General features: G+C 38.0%; 1 protein-coding gene across 1 annotated transcript in view; it reads left to right on the top strand.

Annotated features, from left to right (window-relative positions):
* Positions 1 to 20131, top strand: part of LOC308700473 (solute carrier family 4 member 11-like) — a gene marked incomplete at its 5' end in the record, with an annotated part of 57455 nt that overhangs the window by 17566 nt on the left and 19758 nt on the right. Inside the window, one exon of the mRNA XM_081382107.1 lies at positions 19512 to 19623. Coding sequence (XP_081238233.1) covers positions 19512 to 19623 — 112 coding nt within the window. The remainder of the gene's footprint in view (positions 1 to 19511; positions 19624 to 20131) is intronic.

The following is a 20131-nucleotide window of genomic DNA, read 5'->3' as shown; positions in this document are numbered from 1 at the left end:
TTTGAAACTCTGTTTTTCTCCTGTCTATATATTATGTTTTATTAACAAAGTTCGAGAGGAGCACGTTGAGATAATTAAACCTAATTAAACACATGTGGAGCACATTCAGATAATCAAACCTAATTAGACACGAGTGGAGCACACTCTGTTAATCAACCCAATCAACAAGTTAAGAGGTGTATAGATACAGCAAACTTGCTTCCGTTCGTTGACAGTTTAACCGCATTTGGCCCCGCAGTACCTTCCTAACATGTCAGAATTAAGCTCTTCCCGTTCGATGAAGAATCTTTTGTCCTTCAGAATCAGGAATCTTTGCCGCAATCCTCTGGTGTTATCTCACGGGCGTCAGTCAAAACACCGCAATCTCCTTCCGCGTATTTCTCTAAACCGGACCATTTAATAATTCCTGCCATAGAGAAGTGGACAATAAGGCAATGCCACCCTCTTCACGTCAGGCCACCACAGCAGGCCCTAAGTAAGCCGCGCCGCAGATTCAGTCCTGGCCAGTCCACACTCTCAATGTCTGCCTAGTCAACTCCCTGAGTGCTCAGTTCAAAACCTTCTCATTTTCCGTCTCTGGTTGAACTTCGCATCGCTTCAGTTGTTGAATCACAAGCCATGCCATCTGGATACTCATTTTGATCCGGGAATATGCGTTTTAAATCATGATTTGACGTCATTAACGCGATGCTTCCTTGTGGCATAAACTCACACGTAAACAATAGGTCGCACATTACGTGCAGACTGCACACAGAATCATTAAGAACCTATGGTTAACGCTGTCCTGCAATTTATCTACAAAAATCGCTTAGAAACTTAAAGTTATAGCATAGATGTTTTCCTGATTCAGAAAATAAATTCAAGGAGCACAAATTTAAGCAAAACTTTGTCTTTTACCATAAGTGGTCTCTTCTGAACTTCACTAAAATGAATAGGCATGTGCCACTCAAACCAGCAACAGATAAAGGAACAAACAGGACCTAAATCAGACTGCACTTTGCTGTTTGATGATCATCCAACATCAAACAATGATTGCAGTATCAAACTGATGTGTCAGAGGTGAATATACAAACAATAAATAAGAACATTTTCAAACGTTTAATAATCGATCTCTCAGCCCCGCACAGTTTCTGCTGCGCTGGGATTCCAATTGCACAGATTAAAACCATGGGTTCAGCCTCGTCACCATTGAATTCTGGGCATTAACTTAGATACAGTTGATTTCCAGGCCTCACTGCACAAGGAAATTCGATAGGATATTTCTGATCTCGTCCACCTTCCCAGACAGTCTAAACTGTTCTAAACGCAAACTGCTATCTTTACTCGCCCACTTAAACTTCAGATGTGCATAATCCTGCAAGGATTTCATCTCTCACTTATTCTTCTTCGCGTCTTTGATTTACGTGCAAGAAGGCGAGCATTGGCCTGCCAGGCCCCACTCTTCTCCTCCCTTCTCTCAGCCACACACCGTGGCTTTTCCAGGCGCCGCATCCCTTACAACAATGCCCGCTCCTTTCAACGAATGCCTTCCCCTTAGTGTGAGGTTGCCTCAGCTAATGGGGCAAGCTAGCCATTTCATCCCGCCATTTCTAACTCTCCCCATTGTCCGTGGCCTGCAGACCCTATAGCGTTAGGATGCCTTCGCTAATGACGCAGACACAGATAACACTTCCTTTTCCTCCCACTGCCTCTAACCTTTTCCCCTACCAGTGGCCTACAGCTCCTTCAGCAGCACCTGAGGCTCCGTCTCTGGCTAACCTTCTCCATATCCCTGCTCCAAAAGGAGCTCAGTTCTCTAGTAAAATTTCCTTCATTGCCGCAGCAGTGTCGCTCCCACAGGAGCTCAATTTCTTCAGGAGCTCTGTTTTCCTGGCCATTTTCTCCACTGCCGCAGCAGCAGTGATGTCTCCTCTGCTCCCGCAGGAGCTCTGTTTCTCTGGCTCTTTTCTCCAGTGCTGCAGCAGTGATGTCTTCTCTCCAGTACCTCACTATGAAGAATTAATATTCCCGTAAATCACCCGTTAAAACCTACTCGATGCCTCTTTCTCTGTCCAGTGAGCAGTGGTCTCCCAGCGGACGGTGCAAGCATCTGTTTCCTCTTTCTCTGTCCAGCGAGTATTGGTCTCCCAGCGGACGTTGCATGCATCTATGTTTCCTCTTTCTCTGTCCAACGAGCATTGGTCTCCCAGCGGACATTGCATGCATCTATGTTTCCTCTTTCTCCGTCCAGCGAGCATTGGTCTCCCAGCAGACGTAGCATTCATCCATGTTTCCTCTTTTCCCATCGAGCAAGCATCGATTTCCCAATGGACACAGCAAGAAATCTCCTGGCCGGTAGGGCCCACCAGCCCGACGGCGTGAGCTTCTCCCGTCGGAAGCTACCTGGGCCCTCTCGGCCGGCCATCTTTGATCTCGCTTCTCCCCGCCCATCGGTCGGACAGCACGCCAAATACGCATCTTTACTCTGTTTAATTGATGTAAGTGTGAACTTGTTATATTATGTTTTATTAACAAAGTTTGGGAGGAGCACGTTCAGATAATCAAACCTAATTAGACACGAGTGGAGCACAGTCTGTTAATCAACCCAATCAACAAGTTAAGAGGTGTGTATATATACAGCAAACTTGCCTCCATTCGTTGACAGTTTAACAGCATCCCTCCACCACCTCATCTCCTCACTTCTAGCCCTAAATACTTTTACAACATGGGGGAGTACTCTGGGTTCGGGCAAAAATTCTGAGCTCCGAGCCCTCCCCCCCGGACAGCACGCCAAATACGCATAATCTTTACTTTTTTACTTGATTGATGTAAGTGTGAACTTATGAAATGAGACAAAAATCTTACAATGTCACTAATCAAACTTATCAGTCATATTCAGTTCAAAATGTATACAGAAATCAAAGGCAAGCACTTCATAGGGCTTTTCACACTGAGCTCAACCCCGAGTTATAAATAGGGTTGTTCCGATTCCGATACTAGTATCGGAAATGCCACCGATACCAATAAAAATTCTGTCATCGTTATCGGCGAGTACATCTACCCATGTACTGATCCGATACCATTTTATTAAACAATACCTAGTTATGCACGCTAGCTTTGCTTTACGCTGCAAATCGGAGACCAATTGTTCTTCGCTGCTCTGAACAGTGGTTGCTTGTGGCAACACAGTAAGTTGTGCTGTTGCCACAAGCAACCACTGTTTAGAGCAGCGAAGAAGTAATGAAAACGCTAATTTTCAAATGCAGGCGCGCGGCAAGCGCATAATGTAAGAGACGTTGGCGCCCAACATCAAATGGCAAACGTAATAAAAACGGAACAAAACTGCGCTACTCGTTATTTTGTGCTTCACGGACCATTAAACAGTTTGGAACAATGCAGTGCAAGTCAATCTTGATCTTGCTACACAGCGCTAAGAGATCCAGTAAAGAAAGCATTTGAATTCGCCACTGAAGTAACTTAATAACATTGCTGCGAGATCTAGTGAGAAACATTCACATTTCTCCGCTATTAACAGATCAAACAGCGCTGACGTGGAAACCAGGAACATTGTGCTTTCAAGCAACGTTACGTTGGTTTTATTTTGACATTATGAATAAAATTGCTGCCCTCAAATGTTTATCTGAAATAAAATAAACCTTTGTTTATAACTACTACAATATTACATTTCATTTTTTTTATAAGGAGCTGTTTTTGTTTTATATGTCAATTATAGCTCCATCATTGCTCAAAGTAAAAAATGATCATACTTGTTAGTTTTAATAAAAAATAAATAAATACAAATGTAAATCAAGGAAATTTCTCTGGCATTTCTTTCTTTTTGCTATATTGAAAATGTACCGAACCGTGACAGTGTATGGTATCGAAACGAACCGTGTATTTTGTGGACTGTTACTCCCCTATTATTCATATATAATTTTTTAGATTCCTAGATTTATTTGTTGCACTTTTTTATACAGTTATATTGTAAAACTAAAATACCTTTTATAAAATAATTCTATCAATTCATACAGGGCTATGAATTGCAGCTGTATACACACCCAGGTATCGGATTAGTACTCGGTATCGGCCGATACCCTGAGTCCAGGTATCGGAATCGGTATCGGGAAGGAAAAAAGGGTATCGGAACATCAGTGGTTCTAAACACCGCTTTTAACCTCGGGTAAAGTAATATTTCACGTTTGTATATTTACTTGCTTTGGACAGTCACTGAAACACTGTGCATTCTATATAAATAGTTAATTCAGTGTTCATCAAATACTGTCAGAAAATGCAAAAATTGCAGTGAAGAAGAGACCGTTTAATTATTTTATAGTCTGAAAAGTCCATAAACTTGGACTTTGGCTTTATAAAAAAAAGTTGGCTATATATGAGGATAAGCAATGCTTAAGCATTTATGTAAACATATTGTGTGCTGTGTTCGTTCAATCAGTGACACTGACACAGCAAATATGCAAATAAGGAAAAATGTGTGAAACAGCAGCGTATGAATACCCAGGATTAATTGTTAACCTTGGGTAAATGATGATCATTGTGAAACGTGAAGCAAGATAACCCAGGTTTCCGTTTACCTGGGGCTTACAATCACCAAGGGTGAACTATTTCAAGTGTGAAAAGCACTCATGTTTTTCATTGTAATAAAAAGAGAAGTTCATATATCTAAAAAAATAGTTTTACCTTCCCCTTTTTCTTGCTATCAACATGAAGATCCCACAGTAAATAGAACCGGCTAACTCTTGTGGAACATGCTAAAACAATAGAATATTAAGTTATTCCTGGAAAAGATGTGGTAGATATAACAACACACCATCTGTAGTAGCTTATGTCTTTATGAAAGCCTTATAAAACTGACCTTGTTTTTGATCAGCTCCTGGGAGATTCTGCAACAAAATCAAACAGAAATATATATATAAAAAATGTATAAACATAAAAATTGCATAAGAGAGCCAAGTTTAATTGTCCTAAAGCAAAAATTGCCATGTACATTCAGAATATAAAAGAAACATGCAGAACATCATGCCAAGCACAAACAGCAATGAACAGCAAACCTTGAACTGCGAATTTATCTATATTTGTCAAACATATCACTGTTTGGGTGTGTGTGTGTTTGATTGAATGTTTAATGGGATGCATTCAAACACAATATAATTGTTGTTATTTTGTTGCCTTAAGCACAACTTGTGACTTTGAAGAAGATGAGACATTTTATGACCAAATCACACAGAAATCAACTAATTCCAAAGAGACAACTATTAAATACTATTTCTTGCCACTGTGTCTTAAAAATAACTCAAAACCTTCATACCTCCATGGACAATTGCCTTTTTGAAGTGAACTTTGAAGGTGTGCACTCAACTTGTGTCGTCTGCTCGGTTTAAAAAATAACTGGGCAGTGGAAATTGTTGCAGCATGTTTTGCATGTGTTCCTCTCCGAATCGTTCTTTGCCTAAATGAAAAAAAAAAATAATAATAAAAAAAAAAAATAATAATAATCCACATAAACATTGGTCAGTATCGGAAAATGTTACCAATGAAGTAAAATACAGCAGCAACAACAAAGTAAAACCACAGACCATGAATATGTAATCTGTCAAAGCTAGACAATATCAACAGACGCGATAAAGTGTATTCATCGTAAGGCCCATTTACAATTATTGATTGATATCCCACAATCCTGTGCGTTCCATTCTTTGACTGTTGAGCTAAAAAATCAAGATGGCGTCTGAAATTTGAGGTTTGTGGTCAGTATGTGTGTAAAGTGTACATTTTGACCAACTTTTCCCATGCGCTACTTGCACAACTACTTCTGCGTTCTACTTAGTACATATTGGGAGTTTCCGGTTATATGGCAATGGCTACCATGGCTACTTACTACACTCGCTGTCTCCAGGAGCTTCCAAAGATCAGTGTTAATGATGATCGTTTTAAAAAAAAAAACAAGCAAAGCTCCATCAAGCAAGCTGGAGAAAGGTTTTAAACTGTATGCTGCTTCGTATATACACAGTTACGAAGGTAAGAAAAAACCCTAATGTTTTCAACATTTAACAGTTTCAACGTCTAGTGTTTAACAGCCAACACTATTTTAACAGATTCTTTTTTTTCCCTCTTTTTTTCTTCTTCAGCTAACGTTAACATTATGTACTTGTGTTGCTATTTAGTATCAAATAGAGACCGGCTGACAGGGGAAATCAGCATTAGGGCCTGGTGTTACAGATCGATGAGGAAGAATGAACCACCAATAGTATGCTAGAGGCTTAGTGTTAACCGTTCTGATGTTCTTCGTGTGTACAGATGTGTTCCCTATTCTTTGAAATAATAAAAATAACAAGCAGTTTTTGCAGAAGAATCTGAAATCTGGAATTGTATTGTAATTTCTCTATAATCACATAAATCCAAGTAGTTACAGTATAAGCTGGTCCTGCGAAGCCTTCTTGTTTATCTTTCTATAGCATTAACACATAACATCTACTAACTTTTATTTTATTGTCAGAAAGTTTTATTTGTTATTGTACTTATTTTTTTAAAGGTTGGAGTTAGGGATGCTTCGCCTGTGGTGGTAACGCACTGCAAGTGTTCGTGTGTGGCAGGCCCTGCTTTGTGCAACCATACTGTTGCTTTACCTTTTCAAACTGCTCACTACTCCCAGTTTAATATAGCAGTTGTACCCCCTGTGCTTAGCTGCACAGAAACAGAGCAATGCTGGCATAAACCACAGACAATGGTAATCATTGAACCTCTTTAGTTGATTTATAAGACAGTATGTTCTCAGGATAGTGGAGGGAGTGCATTGACTTTCCAACAGCCTGGGTTAACATCACAATACATCACCCTACATGATGTACAACCGAGTCCACCATTGCCTCTAGCAGGATATCATCTTGCTCCAACTAAGTGCACATTTGTTTATTGAGAGGAAGAATCCTTACACTTACAAAGTCTAAACATGACATTAGATATGTCTCAGAAAAATTGAGGCAACACATGACCAAAGCTTTGTCCTGAGTGGCATGACCTTCGCAAACCAAGGGTAACAGCCTCCAGATTTCGGCAGATGTGCCATGTCAGAAGCCTGAGTTCTGCCGAGTCCCTCGCTGAACGCATCATCAGGGGAAGCAGGCAGACAGCAGAAATGAGAAAAGGTGCAGAAATGGAGTCAGAGGTAACTGTTGAGTACAGCAAGTTGACAAATATTACTCATCTTGTGGTTTAATCGTTCATCCTGATGCCCCCTGGAGTGGTGTTTGATCCCACTGAACACCCTCAATTTGGGCTTGTTGAAATGAAATGCCCTAATGTCAAAAACTTTGTTGAATGAAAAAACATACATACTATTGGCAAGTGCAGGGACAACTGGTCTCTGGAATGCAGTGGTGTGACTGTGGTTTGGGCTCAGGAAGATTATTGTGTGCAGCGCATCCACAGTGACACAGCCGTGCATAAAGTTATTAGAGAAAATGTTGATTATTTTTACTTCTACACATACATGCATACTTGTCAATGAAACATTAATTTTGTTTAAAAATAAAAATGTGTTTATTGTAAATGTACTGTACAAAAAGTGATATTTATGAAAGATTGTTTCTACTTTTTACAAAAATGTATTCAGAGGTCTTGTCTCGGACTGAGAATTGTATAATAAATGTTGAAAAAAGAATAAAGAGTAAATTATTTACAACTATGGTTTATTGATAAAGGAGAAGAAATGACAGGACATGATTTGAACCATGTCTTAACTAATGCCTTGTTTTGATAATTTGACAACAGGCATGCAACTGTAAAGAGCTGATTGGTGTTTACAGTATGGGAAAGCAGGATGACACCATCAAACAGTTTATTTGCTCTGATCCTCCTGATGACACGTTCCACATGCACTCGCAGCCGTGCTATGGCCTGTGTTTCTTTGACCTGATGTGCTGGCTCCTGCTTTGTCTTGGACAGGAATGGTGGACAGCACACTTTACACTTGACACAGTCACTGATTAGGAAGCCTTTGTCTGCCATACCTGCCACTTCTTCTGTCTATTCCAGACTGTTCTCATCTCATCTGTTAAAACTTTAACTAATGTGAAGCTGTAGCTAAGTATTTAAGGTTGTCTTTTAACCAGTAGGTCATTGCATGACAGATTTGGATCCTCTTCAGTCTTCACTAGAGGTGGAATGACAGAAGTCCTAGTGACCAGTTTTACAGCAGGTAGGAGACACATACTCTTCAACTTTTTAAAGGTGATAAAAAGTACTTCTGATAGCTGTCATTGTGCAAAACGGTTTCCAAAGGTTGTGGAAGAGCTGCTTACTGTATGTACTTTACTGTTTTTTCAATTTCCTCTCCATTGTGGATAAATAAAATGCAGCCTGTTCTATTTATTGCAATATGCAGTAAAATTTAGCAACACTGTTGAATAAAAAACGAATGCACATTTTCACAATAATACTGTCACATCTGTTGTGGTAAAGCAACACACACGAAGAAGGCAATATCATAAATAATCTTTAATAAACAAAGAAAGAATGCAGTATAATCACAGGAGAAATATATACATATATCACACAGCATATCAAAGACAATATCAAAGAACGGAACAAAACAGAAAGTATAAATACACAGGGAACTAAGGGAGAAATGTGTGTAACTAAATGTCTAGGCTATTCTACTAAATGTAGTCTATACTAACATTTAAATTAATAATTTGATACAATGCATTTAATGTGTACATACATGATTTTACATGGTACTTTTATTTTATTTTATTTTATTTAAAAATGCCTGCATATAATTACATCTTTAATTACATCTATAATTACACTGTTGATCCTTCCCTATGCATACCACCAAACCTGTCCCTAACTTCACCCATTTCCCACCTCAATAGCAGCACAAGTGTTTTACAATGCAAACATGAACACAGTAAGTACATTGTAGACTAACATAAGTGCATAATAGTTAAAGGCAGCTAATATAAAGTGTGACTGAGAGGGTTTGTTCTGGTTGTCTTGGTATTGCTTAGCACATGTTTTTTAGGCCTGGTGGATACATGATAAGACATGTGTAGAGTGGTGTGGTGTGGAGTGATGTGTAGAGGTCTGGTGCTGTCGATGTTGTTGACTCTGTGACAACTGCAGTGTAAGTAAAATGAGCCTTATCTGTGCTTTTTTATTCTCAGTCAACTATTCCTACAAATGATTCATTCTAATTGTCATCTTGGCTTTGTTGAGAATAACGCATGCATTAATTGGACTTTGTGTTTTCATTTGTCTTTACATAGTGAGTCATCATAGTTTACAGTGTCTGTCTGCATTGTAAACACTAATAAGTTACATTTATTTTTAGTAAATCCATTGCCTTAACTTAATGCTCTCAAATATTACCTAATGAGCTATTCATAAAGATTGAACTTAAACATTTAAGCTAACAATAAGTTAAACTTTTAATTAGGTAAAAGTAAACTTAACATTTGTGATTGAAATACTGTAGGTTATATTTGTTTATTGAAATATAGGGTTAAATTAAGTAAATTAGGTCTCAGGTCAAAATATAAATAAAAAAACTTATTTTAAGCCAAAGAAGTTCAAGTAATGTAGATGTTTGAGTAAGATTCCAAAACATGATATTTCTAGTAATGTTTAAAGGTACACAATGTAATGTAATATGCATTTTGCAGAGGGATAATGTTTTGATTGTGTGCTTCGGCTCTGTATGACTGTGCGGACGGATATGGTTCTGTCTCATAACTAAAGAGAGAAGGAGAGATTATCATACTCTTAAAACATTCACTATAGCTTAAGAGATACACGATGGAAAGGATCTCAAGCTGTCTAGTTAGCTAATTGACACAAGCACATTGCTGCAACTACAACGCTAATGAAATGACCCTTCACAATAGATAATGCTTTACAATGACATAGCTTCCTCGCCGGTTGAGGAATAAAATCACAATCTCCACATCACTCATAAAACATTTCTCAAATCCCTCAGTTCTCGCCATCTCAGCAGACATGGCTAAATCAGTGATTTTCATTCCTGGAGTCACTTCCACAACACTTTTTTCTCTGCTAATAAGCTGATGATCTGAATCAGGTGTGTTATGAAGATATAGAAAATGTGCAGTGGTGTGGATCCCCAGGACTGAAAAACACTGCTGTAAATTGTAATCAGACTGGGTTAACAAGTCACTTCCAGGTCCTTTGGCTCTACAACAGCAGAGGGCACTGTTGACATTCACTAAAACAGATCAAAACGCTCGTTCACAATCAGACACTCTATAATAGGTGATTCTTTAACTTATGGTTGATGTCCCAGGGGTTGTATCAAGACTCAGATTTCAACATTTTCATTTTGGTGAAGGTCACACAAAGACTGTCATGGAAACTTTTTACAGGGCCTTCACTATTTATGTGTGCCACCTTTCACAGATGCAGACTTTGAGAATCTTGATCCATTTTAAGAATGCAAATTAATGTTAAAGTATAAAACTGTGATCTGAAGAACTATAAAATAATCCTAAATGATTTCAATATTTATTCACATGCAAATTAATTATATATATATATATATATATATATATATATATATATATATATAAATGTGTATGTATGAGTGTGTGTGTGTGTGTGTGTGTGTGTGCGTGCGTGCGTGCGTGCGTGTGTGTGTGTGTGTGTGTGTGTGTTCATAAATTGCACATGTAATAAAGTTGTTTCAAAAGTTAGTGTTTTTGTTTACCTAGGAGTCTTAATGGTAAGCAGCTTGAAAATGAAATACTGTTTGACACATCTGATGTGTGAAGAATAGTAAATATCATGTTAAATGCTATTTAAACTATTTACACATAATTTACAAGTATTTTCTTTGCACTAAAGCATCTAAATAATGTTTACACTATTATGCAAATAATGCAGCCTCAGTGTATTGTAGTACATTAAAAAACAATATGCAATAAAACAAACAAATTCAGTGTGTATTTATCAGAATCTTAAGTGGATTAAAGTCCACTCCAACACCTAACCCTAACCATATGAGTGCTGCAGGGAAACAAGTTAGCAATTTATCACTTCTGGTTTTATTGTCCTGAAGTCAATGGGGTTTTTTTTAGGAGTTTTTTGGTTAAATGCCTGAGGTCTGTGATATTTTCACATTTTATTCTATGACATAAAGTGCATCAGTAATAATTCCTCCTTGTGACTATTTTAAAGTCTTCTACTTGTCTTAAAAAGGCATTGCTAACAAGTGAATAAATGGGACTACAGAGGTTGACAGGGACATTCACCGTCATCACACCAAATGGGTAGAATCATCTACACACCAGTCACATTTATTTAAAATAAATGCCTCTGAGATATGCTGCTGTTTGTGATGGGAAAGGGGGCAAATAATGTGATCAGAAAAAGCTGGACTCGAACTTGGTTTGGTTGCAAATGACCTGTTACCAGAGTTTTTGTTGTTGTTGTTTCTGATTTGTCTGGCTGACAATGCTGGGTGGACTTACATAGTTTAAATAGCTTCTGCCAACAAGGTTTTTTTTTATTGTTCTTCATTTCCAATCAAACTATAATTGTGTGTCCTTATTATAAATAAATTGCTTGCAATGAAATCCAAGTCAACCATTTTATTAAAAAATGCAAATATAACACAATGCATAATTTGAGAGATGGTGAAATTCCAAAGGTTTTCTTTTAAGTTGAAAAGTTACACATTTGTATGTATGCAACCATGTTACTTCAGTCATATATGCTATAAGTCTTGAAATAATGTGATGAATTGTTGGTTGAGTCATGTTTAGGAATTGTCCACAAAGTTTCTCCTGCCTCTGCTGTGTGTTGCCCTCTAGCAGCAGCCAGAGGCATAACTCACTGTGATGCTTCATACCTGAGGCCTGTATAATTAATACGCCCACCAACAACTTTTACTACCATGAGGCCTGTTTTTCTGGCATAATTTTAGTGGCATTCAATCTGCTTAGGAGTCACTAACATTTAACTCACAAACATATAACAGAGCGCCAGAGGTGTTTTGTGAAAGCACCTGTTTGATATGAGTTTACAAGGCATCTAACCTCTACAAAAATAATTAGCAGGAATGCCATGAATGATTACGTTGTTCTAAAGGAATTCAATGGAAAAGCACACGAATGAGGGTGGGGTGAACATCAAGGTTTTAGTTATTTGTTTATTAAGTTCAGAAAAGGCACAAAAGTTGTAATGCTGCATTGGCTTTAGTTTATTAAATAAAGCCCTCAATTCAGTAAACTCGGATTCAGTCAACTTTCTCCTCCTGTTGATGGTCAGTCAAAACAAAATTTCCCTTTTCTAGTTTATCATGTGTTTTTGCCAGGCAATGCCATTAGATATCTTTCTGTAACAATTATACAATATATGAGCAGTAATATATTTAGTATGCTTAAACTTTGCAGTATTTATTACTCCATGTGTGCAGTTCTATTATTAAAGTGATATTCAGTTATTCAATAGGTGCGTTGTGTAAATTTGTTAAATCGAGCATATTAGCATTATTACTGATGTGATGCTGGGTTAATTTCTCAGTGGACTGGTAGCATGATCTTGGGTGTAAATTTTAATCATCCTTCCACTTTGCCACCACTTATCCTGCATTAATTTTAATTCATATCAGGTCTCAAATGTAAGTCTACTAGGTGGAGAGAAAATTGTTTAATTCATAAAAGTTAGTTAATAGTCAGACGTTTTAAATATTCTCCAGGCAGAACCAGTGCAGGGCTCAATTTGTAGTAGATTTCTTAATCTGTGTGAACCTTATGGGCAAAGTATGTAATGTGCCTAAATAACACATTTCTGTTATATGATAAAAAAAAAAATGTTTATGTGTTATAGTCTCTCTCTCTCTCTCTCTCTCTCTCTCTCTCTCTCTCTCTCTCTCTCTCTCTCTCTCTCTCTCTCTCTCTCTCTCTCTCTCTCTCTCTCTCTATATAAAGATAAATTATATATTGCTGTCAGTTGAGTTGGGTTTCAGTTTTGTCTAGTGTCTGTGAAAGGCACAGGGACCCAGAGGAAGAGCAAACCCTCCCTGTTTCATGTGCTTGCCGATGTGTGGAGGTGTAAAAGTATGGTTTTGAAGCAGAGAGTAGACTTTTTATTTGAAACCATGATGGGTTGATCGGCTATACTTCTGAGGAAAAAGATGGAAAGCAAAGAAGTGCTGAATTTTGTGCCAAACGGTAAGTTCAGCTCTGTTTAGTCAACTAAATCAGTGGGGATAGAGAGTGGAGTTTTGGTCACTTGTGAATTAGTTTGTCTCCTAATCAGGGTAATTTACAGAATCACTTGTTGTATTTGCTTAGACTGGAAGATTACAAGCAAATACTTCTCTTGTTTTAATCTTGCCAATTTTGAAGGACTGTAAAAATGTTTCCTATTCAAATGTGATAATCAACACTGCATATAGGACACATGCATTTTTAAGTCCGCAGTTTTACTCTAACGTACTACTGAAAAAAATGTTGAGTAATATTTAAATGAAAAATTATATTTTTTTCTCTCTCTAAGTTTGTGTGTGTGTGTGTGTGTGTGTGTGTGTGTGTGTGTGTGTGTGTGTGTGTGTGTGTGTGTGTGTGTCAAAACTCATGTTACTTATAATATTCAATATTGCAGTGCAATATTAGGTAAAACCGGTATAAGAATGAGTCAGGATGTAAGATCAAATGTAAAGCAAATATGAAGATCCGTCTGTGTTAGATAAACATGATTGAATTGAATCACTCTAAAACATACTGAAAAAAAACAACAACAAAAAAAGAGAAACCCTCTCACATCAATCTTCATTGTCTCCTTATGATACTATTTTTTTTTTTTTTTTATCACGTTTGAGGACTCTTTGACATGGCAGATGCCAGGGATACAATATAATATATTGTATATATATATATATATATATATATATATATATATATATATATATATATATATATATATATATATATATATATATATATATAATGCCTATATATATAAAGAGGTAATTAAAGAGAAGCAACAGTCTATACTTTTAAAATGAAATGATTATAATGAATAAATGTATAAATGTTTAAAAAAAAAATCTAGGGAAAAGATTTTTTTTATTTTATACGATTCAATATTTTCAAATCTGGTCTGTCCTTAAAAAGTTCACCCAAAAATGAAAATTCTGTCATAATTTACTCACCCTCATGTCGTTCCAAACCCCTAAGACATTCGTTCAATTTCGAAACGCAAATGAAGATATTTTAATGAATTCTGAGAGATTTCTGTCCCTCCATTGACAGCTACACAACTGACACTTTGACGAGATTGTAAAACTAATCCATTTGAATTGTACAGTTTAGTCCACATTTTCTGAAGAGACATGATCACTTTATATGCTGAACAGAATGAATTTGCGCTTTTATTTACATGTAAACATTGATCAGTCATGTTTGAGAAAATATAAGGGGTCACTAACTTGATAAATTATTTTACTGTTTTAACCATTTACTGCATTTTAGATGGCAATACTAATTATATTCCTTTTTAACTTGTGTGACAGTGAAAATGCCATGTCATGTCAACAACACTGACATAAACGGAGCACTCAACCGTACTTGCTTGACGCGCAAGAACAAACCTCATTGGTTCTTGCTTAATCTCAAACGTGCTGCGAATGAACCTCATTTGTTCTCGTACATCACGCAAAAATGCTTTAGCTTCTGTTTACCGTAACTGATACTGTATGTGCTTTGATGAATGTTTACATGTGAATGCAATGCATTTTTTAATTTTTGGTGAACTAACTCTTTGAGGAATTCAAATCTGCCATCAGGTCTCAGAGAGAGTTAAAACAACTATTTTAGGGTCAGTGCCAATTTACTGTAGTTCCTGCTAAATGTACAGACCTTTTCATGGAACTATTATTCCTGTCAGCACCAGAGGACTGCACAGTCAGCAACAGGAAGTCAGCGAGCCTGCTAACAGGAAGTCTAGTGAGGCAAGCAGCAGAGAAAAGATGTCCATTGAGAGGGAATGTGTCTAGCATTGTAAGCAAAATATGATTACATGCTTTACATAAGGGGAAATTAAAACATATCACATTTGCCGAAGATTTTGATTAGTTGCTCGGCATTCCAAGTGTGCTGATATTAACATCACTGGAACTTTTCAGTGTTTTAATCACTCCACTTGTCTGTGTTTGTTTGTTCCAGACAGTCTGTCCATTAGTGCTCGGGATTTTTCAGTGACGCTTTCTGTGGGTTAAAATTGATGTACCACTAGGTGGTGACAAGTTACTGTCTTTTTAGTGAGTCATTTGAATCATGCAAGCGCAACAGTCAAACACGCCTGTCTAGCGCAGTGGTTTTCAAACTGGGGGCCCGGAGTTATAAAAAGGGGGGCACGGCAAGGCTAAGGGATAGTGTACATTCAACAGATTTTTATGCAAAAGAAACCTCTTCAGGTTGATACAAGACCCCACTGCGAAATTATCCTGCTTATTATGTGGCTACTTGCCATATAAATAATTGAACAAAAAATAAAAATGTTACATTTTATTACCTCAAGTTGTCTCGTAGTTAGGGGTGTGCCGGTTTCAGAATTGGTGATGACGGTTATGACGTGAGTCAAATGTGACTGTTCGTAACATAACATTGTGACGTTCGTCTGTTATAGGACAACTTAGTTTGAATAAAATTAATATTTGTGTAGTGTTCAATGTTGTTATCGATAGAGATACGCGGATGGGGTATTAGTTCATCCGCAACCGCATCCCAAAACTCATCATCCGCACCAACGTTTTTTGACCAGATTTCAAAGCCGCACCCGCCCGCCATCCGCTGATTGTTTTGCGGTCTATGGACGATGCAATGCTCTGCTGATGCGAGCCGCAAGAAAGCCCTTGTCTGTTCTAGAAAGGATGCAGCAAAGATATTTAATGCTAATGTATGAGGCATAGGCCTACATTGAGTTTCATTCATACGATGAGATGCGCTCTAGTTCAACTTCACAATGCAATGCAAGTCAATGCGGCACATCGCCTCCATGTCACGGTTAGTATATTGTCTCCTATATTTGCTTTTTATTTATTAAATACATGCAATTGCTTTAAAGAAAGGCTTTCTACAAAGCAAAACTTAATGAAGTGGTAAAAACCATGTCTGACGATTTACAAAACAAAACTTCATTAAGTGGTAAAAACCATGTCTCCCGATTGCAAATGTTCATTGCTAATGTTTATTATTGCAAACGTTTTTCATTTGTTTAATAAATCTCATAATGATGGCACATCACTATAGCTTTTATTTCTATCTCAAATGATTGGCGGTCGGTCAAAGGGTTGGCTACTTGGCAAAGAATCAAATACAGTTGGAAACGACGTAGACCATTAATAACACACTGTTAACAATTGTTTTTAATTAGTATATAAACATTCTCTATGATAAAAAATGTTTGTAAAAAATATTTTAATAACACGGTTTTGGCGGTTATAGAGTTGTAATGACGGTGTTCAACTATAACCGTCGGTCTCACAGTTATATACTAACCGTCACACCCCTACTCGTAGTACCTGCTTGAGCGGTCTGTTATTAGTTGTAGCGGTTGTTGACGTGCAATAATAGACAATATAAGAATCGAAATTGAGCATGCCAGGAAGCTGTGTAAAAATATAAATAAATTATGCATGGTTCTTCTCTAAGCATGGACATGGACAAGTTTGTGAAAGGACTGCTAATGCCTAGTAAAGATAAAGCAGACAGTGAATCTACATCAAGTCACAACGCGAGCGGCGCAACATGACGCAACACAAGCATATAGAACCCATTATAATCAGTGCTGCTGTCTACACTGAGTGCAGCGCGACACAACAAATCCCCTAAACTGATGCCTCGTTTGCGCTAGCACAACTTCTGACACAGAGGACAAATGGATTTTCAGCATTCACTTTGTCGCGTCTAGTGTGAACAGCCTGAATTAAGCTGTTGCGGCGCGACTGTCGAATCCGGTGTAAACACAGTGAAAAGACAAGAAAATATTACGAGACACATCTCGCACTTGCATTTACCAGTACAGCTGTGGGTAATGAAGAGAAACCACAGTGTGTTGTGTTGTGTGTCTCAAAATATTCGCTTCTGACCAATAACATTTTGGAGTGGTGCAAGCTTAGAAAACAAAAGCTTTTCCTTACTTAGTTACATGTTTGCCTGTTAAATATTTGCTTATCAAATCAAATTTCACACTTGCAAGATTAATCAACTGTGATTAGCAGGGCATTGTGTCACAACACAAGTCTTTTTCATGTGATACTGCGTTATTTTCTTTGACGGCATGCTGCAGATGCTGTGGACTGAGCTTAAGTTGAGTTGAAAACAGAACATTGCTTTAAGGGATCCATTAAGGACTCACAGAAATGGTTTTGTCACGTACAGTGTGTATGTCCAGTCAGTACAGGACTCGTGTGGCCTGAGGGCTGATGAGGTCCTGAAGTGAGACAAGAATTGACAATCTTTCGTCTAATCCCAGATGTCACATGTCCAGACTGTAGAGCAAACCAATCCACAAGGGAGGAATTTCCATTCTCAGACACTCGCTCAAAAGAAAATACCTAGTTTTGCAGTAGACCAGTATTTAGCAAGCATACATAGAAGACCAAATGATATTTTGACACAAAGATATAAATGAATCAATTTGTCCAAGCCAGCAGGGTTGAAAGGGCAGCGATCCGCCTTAGGGCTCAAAGCACTACAGTGTTTTGAGGCCCATCTAGTGTGAGGAGTGTTGTAACAAAGCAAGTTGTCTGCTAAATTAAAGATGGCGGGATGATGGTGGAGCTGCGGTCATTGCAGATAGCAACACGATGTGCTAAGAATATCCTACAGCCTGTGATAACATTTTTGTGCAGAAAATAACCTCTTTATCCCATCCACCCTGAAGAAAATACGTGACGGCTCTGAGCCTTCCATGCATGACGCCATCAGGGCTGGTGTAAATTGGATACATTTCAAAGATGAGAAATTTCCATTAAATCCCAGTCTCTTTGATGGCCTGGAATAAGTGTGTGCAGCTGAGGTTAAAGTAAGAGTAAGAGTCAGGATCCTGAATTTATAATAGTGACTCATGACTGCTCTTCGCTCTATTGCCCCTCTTCAGTGCCATAATAAGGCTCATTTACAACTTTTCATTCATTGATTGTGTACTGACAGTAGAAGCAGTTGCATTGAATTTTCCCCTCACATTTTCATTACTGTAAAGCATCCAAGTGCAATAATGTTGTGCCCCCATTCCCCCATTGAATTTCTTCAATGGTGATTCTCATTAGATTGTCATTATATATACAGTATATATATATTAACTAATTAATAATCTTTAATTTGGTAATTGCTGCAAACTCACATGAGCAATTAGCAAACGACACCGATCCAATCACTTCCCAATGGACAGAATCAAGTCCCACCCAATGTTTTTTTTTTTTTCGTTCGAGAAGCCGTTTTACTGGTATGCATATCACAATAAGGAAGAAAGACAATTTCATGCTGACTTTAGTTTTGTTTATGCAAAAAGTATCTATATACTGTATCTGTCTATCTTTCTGTCTCTCTGTCTGTATATCCGTCTGGCTATCCATCTATTTTTGGTAAGTGTTGTAATTCTTCCTCTGACCACCTTGAAATATGTGAAGAAACTTATTTGTATGAAGATGAAGGCTCAGTTGAGACCTGTTTCCTCCACAGACACTCCATCTCGGCAGACAAAAAATGGCCACCTCTTCCAAGGGATGGGTGAGAAATAAACATTCAATTTTTTTCTATGTTCCTATGCATCTTTTTTCAAATAAAATTACGTGTGCCCCGTTTAGGTAGCAAGTTTTCTGTTAAATGAAAGACAAACAAAACAGGTTGAGGAGGGCTGAAGATGAGATTGGGGCTTATGTGTTAAATACTGAACTGAATTGATCGTACAAGCATAAGGTTATAAAAAAAATAACCGGCTCAAATTCACTGTATCACATTAAGTAAATACCATCAAAACCGGAGACTGTGAGTAAACAGACTTCACAGCGTATCACCCCAACTATAAAACAAACAGCTGCAGCCAGCACAAACTCGTTTTATCCCTCAGAATATCATGTAGTTTACCTCATCTCATGATTCTACTCTTCCATGCAAAGAAAGAATTTATTGGGGCGGCTATGGTTATATTGCTCCGTGTGCCTGGTTTTGGGCAGGTTTTTATTAGGGCATGGGAGCCTTCTGTGGCTTTAACAGATGGTATATATATATTTTTGAGGGGGGTGGATCTGCAGTCACATACCATAAATAGAGTTAAAAAAATATCTCTATGCTTGAAATGAAAATTAGCATGATTCATTGAACAGGAAGTGAACACCTCTCAGCCTCTATACAAACGCACTGTGCTATATTTCATCTACAACTGCTGTAAAAGGTCACGTCAGACTGAGTTAGGCAGGAAAATGAGATTATAATAATCATCTTAAAGCTAAGAAAGGCCTACTTAAGGAGCTCTATTGTGACATGTTGATGTCTCAGAGCTGTGAGATGCCGCGGAGAAGAGAGCCAGAGGAAACAAGAGACACTCGTGATCGCAACAGACAGCAGTCACTATGAGACGCCCATTCAGCCGACCATCTCAGGTCAGAGCGTGTGATGCATCTGAGCGTTTGTTTAGATCTGTGTGGTGCGGTTCAGATATGATACGTGGGTGGGTTAGATGAGATTCTCTTTGAGACTACTTCAAAAATCTCAAAAAATCCTTGTGATGGTAGCCTGAGGTATAGATGGATCCCAGTAGTATCAACCGTCAGCAGCAGCTCTACCTCCTACACATTTTGAACACCTATCAAAAATGATCTCTGTTCACTTTCCGCCTTAAAAACAATCAGTATTGTTTTCATATTTTGTCTGATGTGTTTGCGGCATTGGGGAAGCAGGTCTTATTCCTAAGTGACTGCGGTGTCAGGGTTCAGGGATCATAATGCACTTCTGATGTGTCTGTGCTGCAGACTTGGAGACTCTTTGACTATTTATAACCAGGGAGACATAATACAAAGGGTTCAGGGCTCCAAGATAATGAAGGAAAACATTTCTTCTGGGAGGCCTGGCTCAGTGGTCTGTCCTTCATACTCATACATCCATGTAACAGCACAAGG

The sequence above is a fragment of the Scardinius erythrophthalmus genome (genome assembly GCF_964197995.2).
Source record: "Scardinius erythrophthalmus genome assembly, chromosome: 13".
In the NCBI taxonomy this organism is placed as follows: Eukaryota; Metazoa; Chordata; class Actinopteri; order Cypriniformes; family Leuciscidae; genus Scardinius; species Scardinius erythrophthalmus.
The sequence above is the reverse complement of the archived record's forward strand: the minus strand, read 5'-3'. Positions and strand labels throughout refer to the sequence as shown.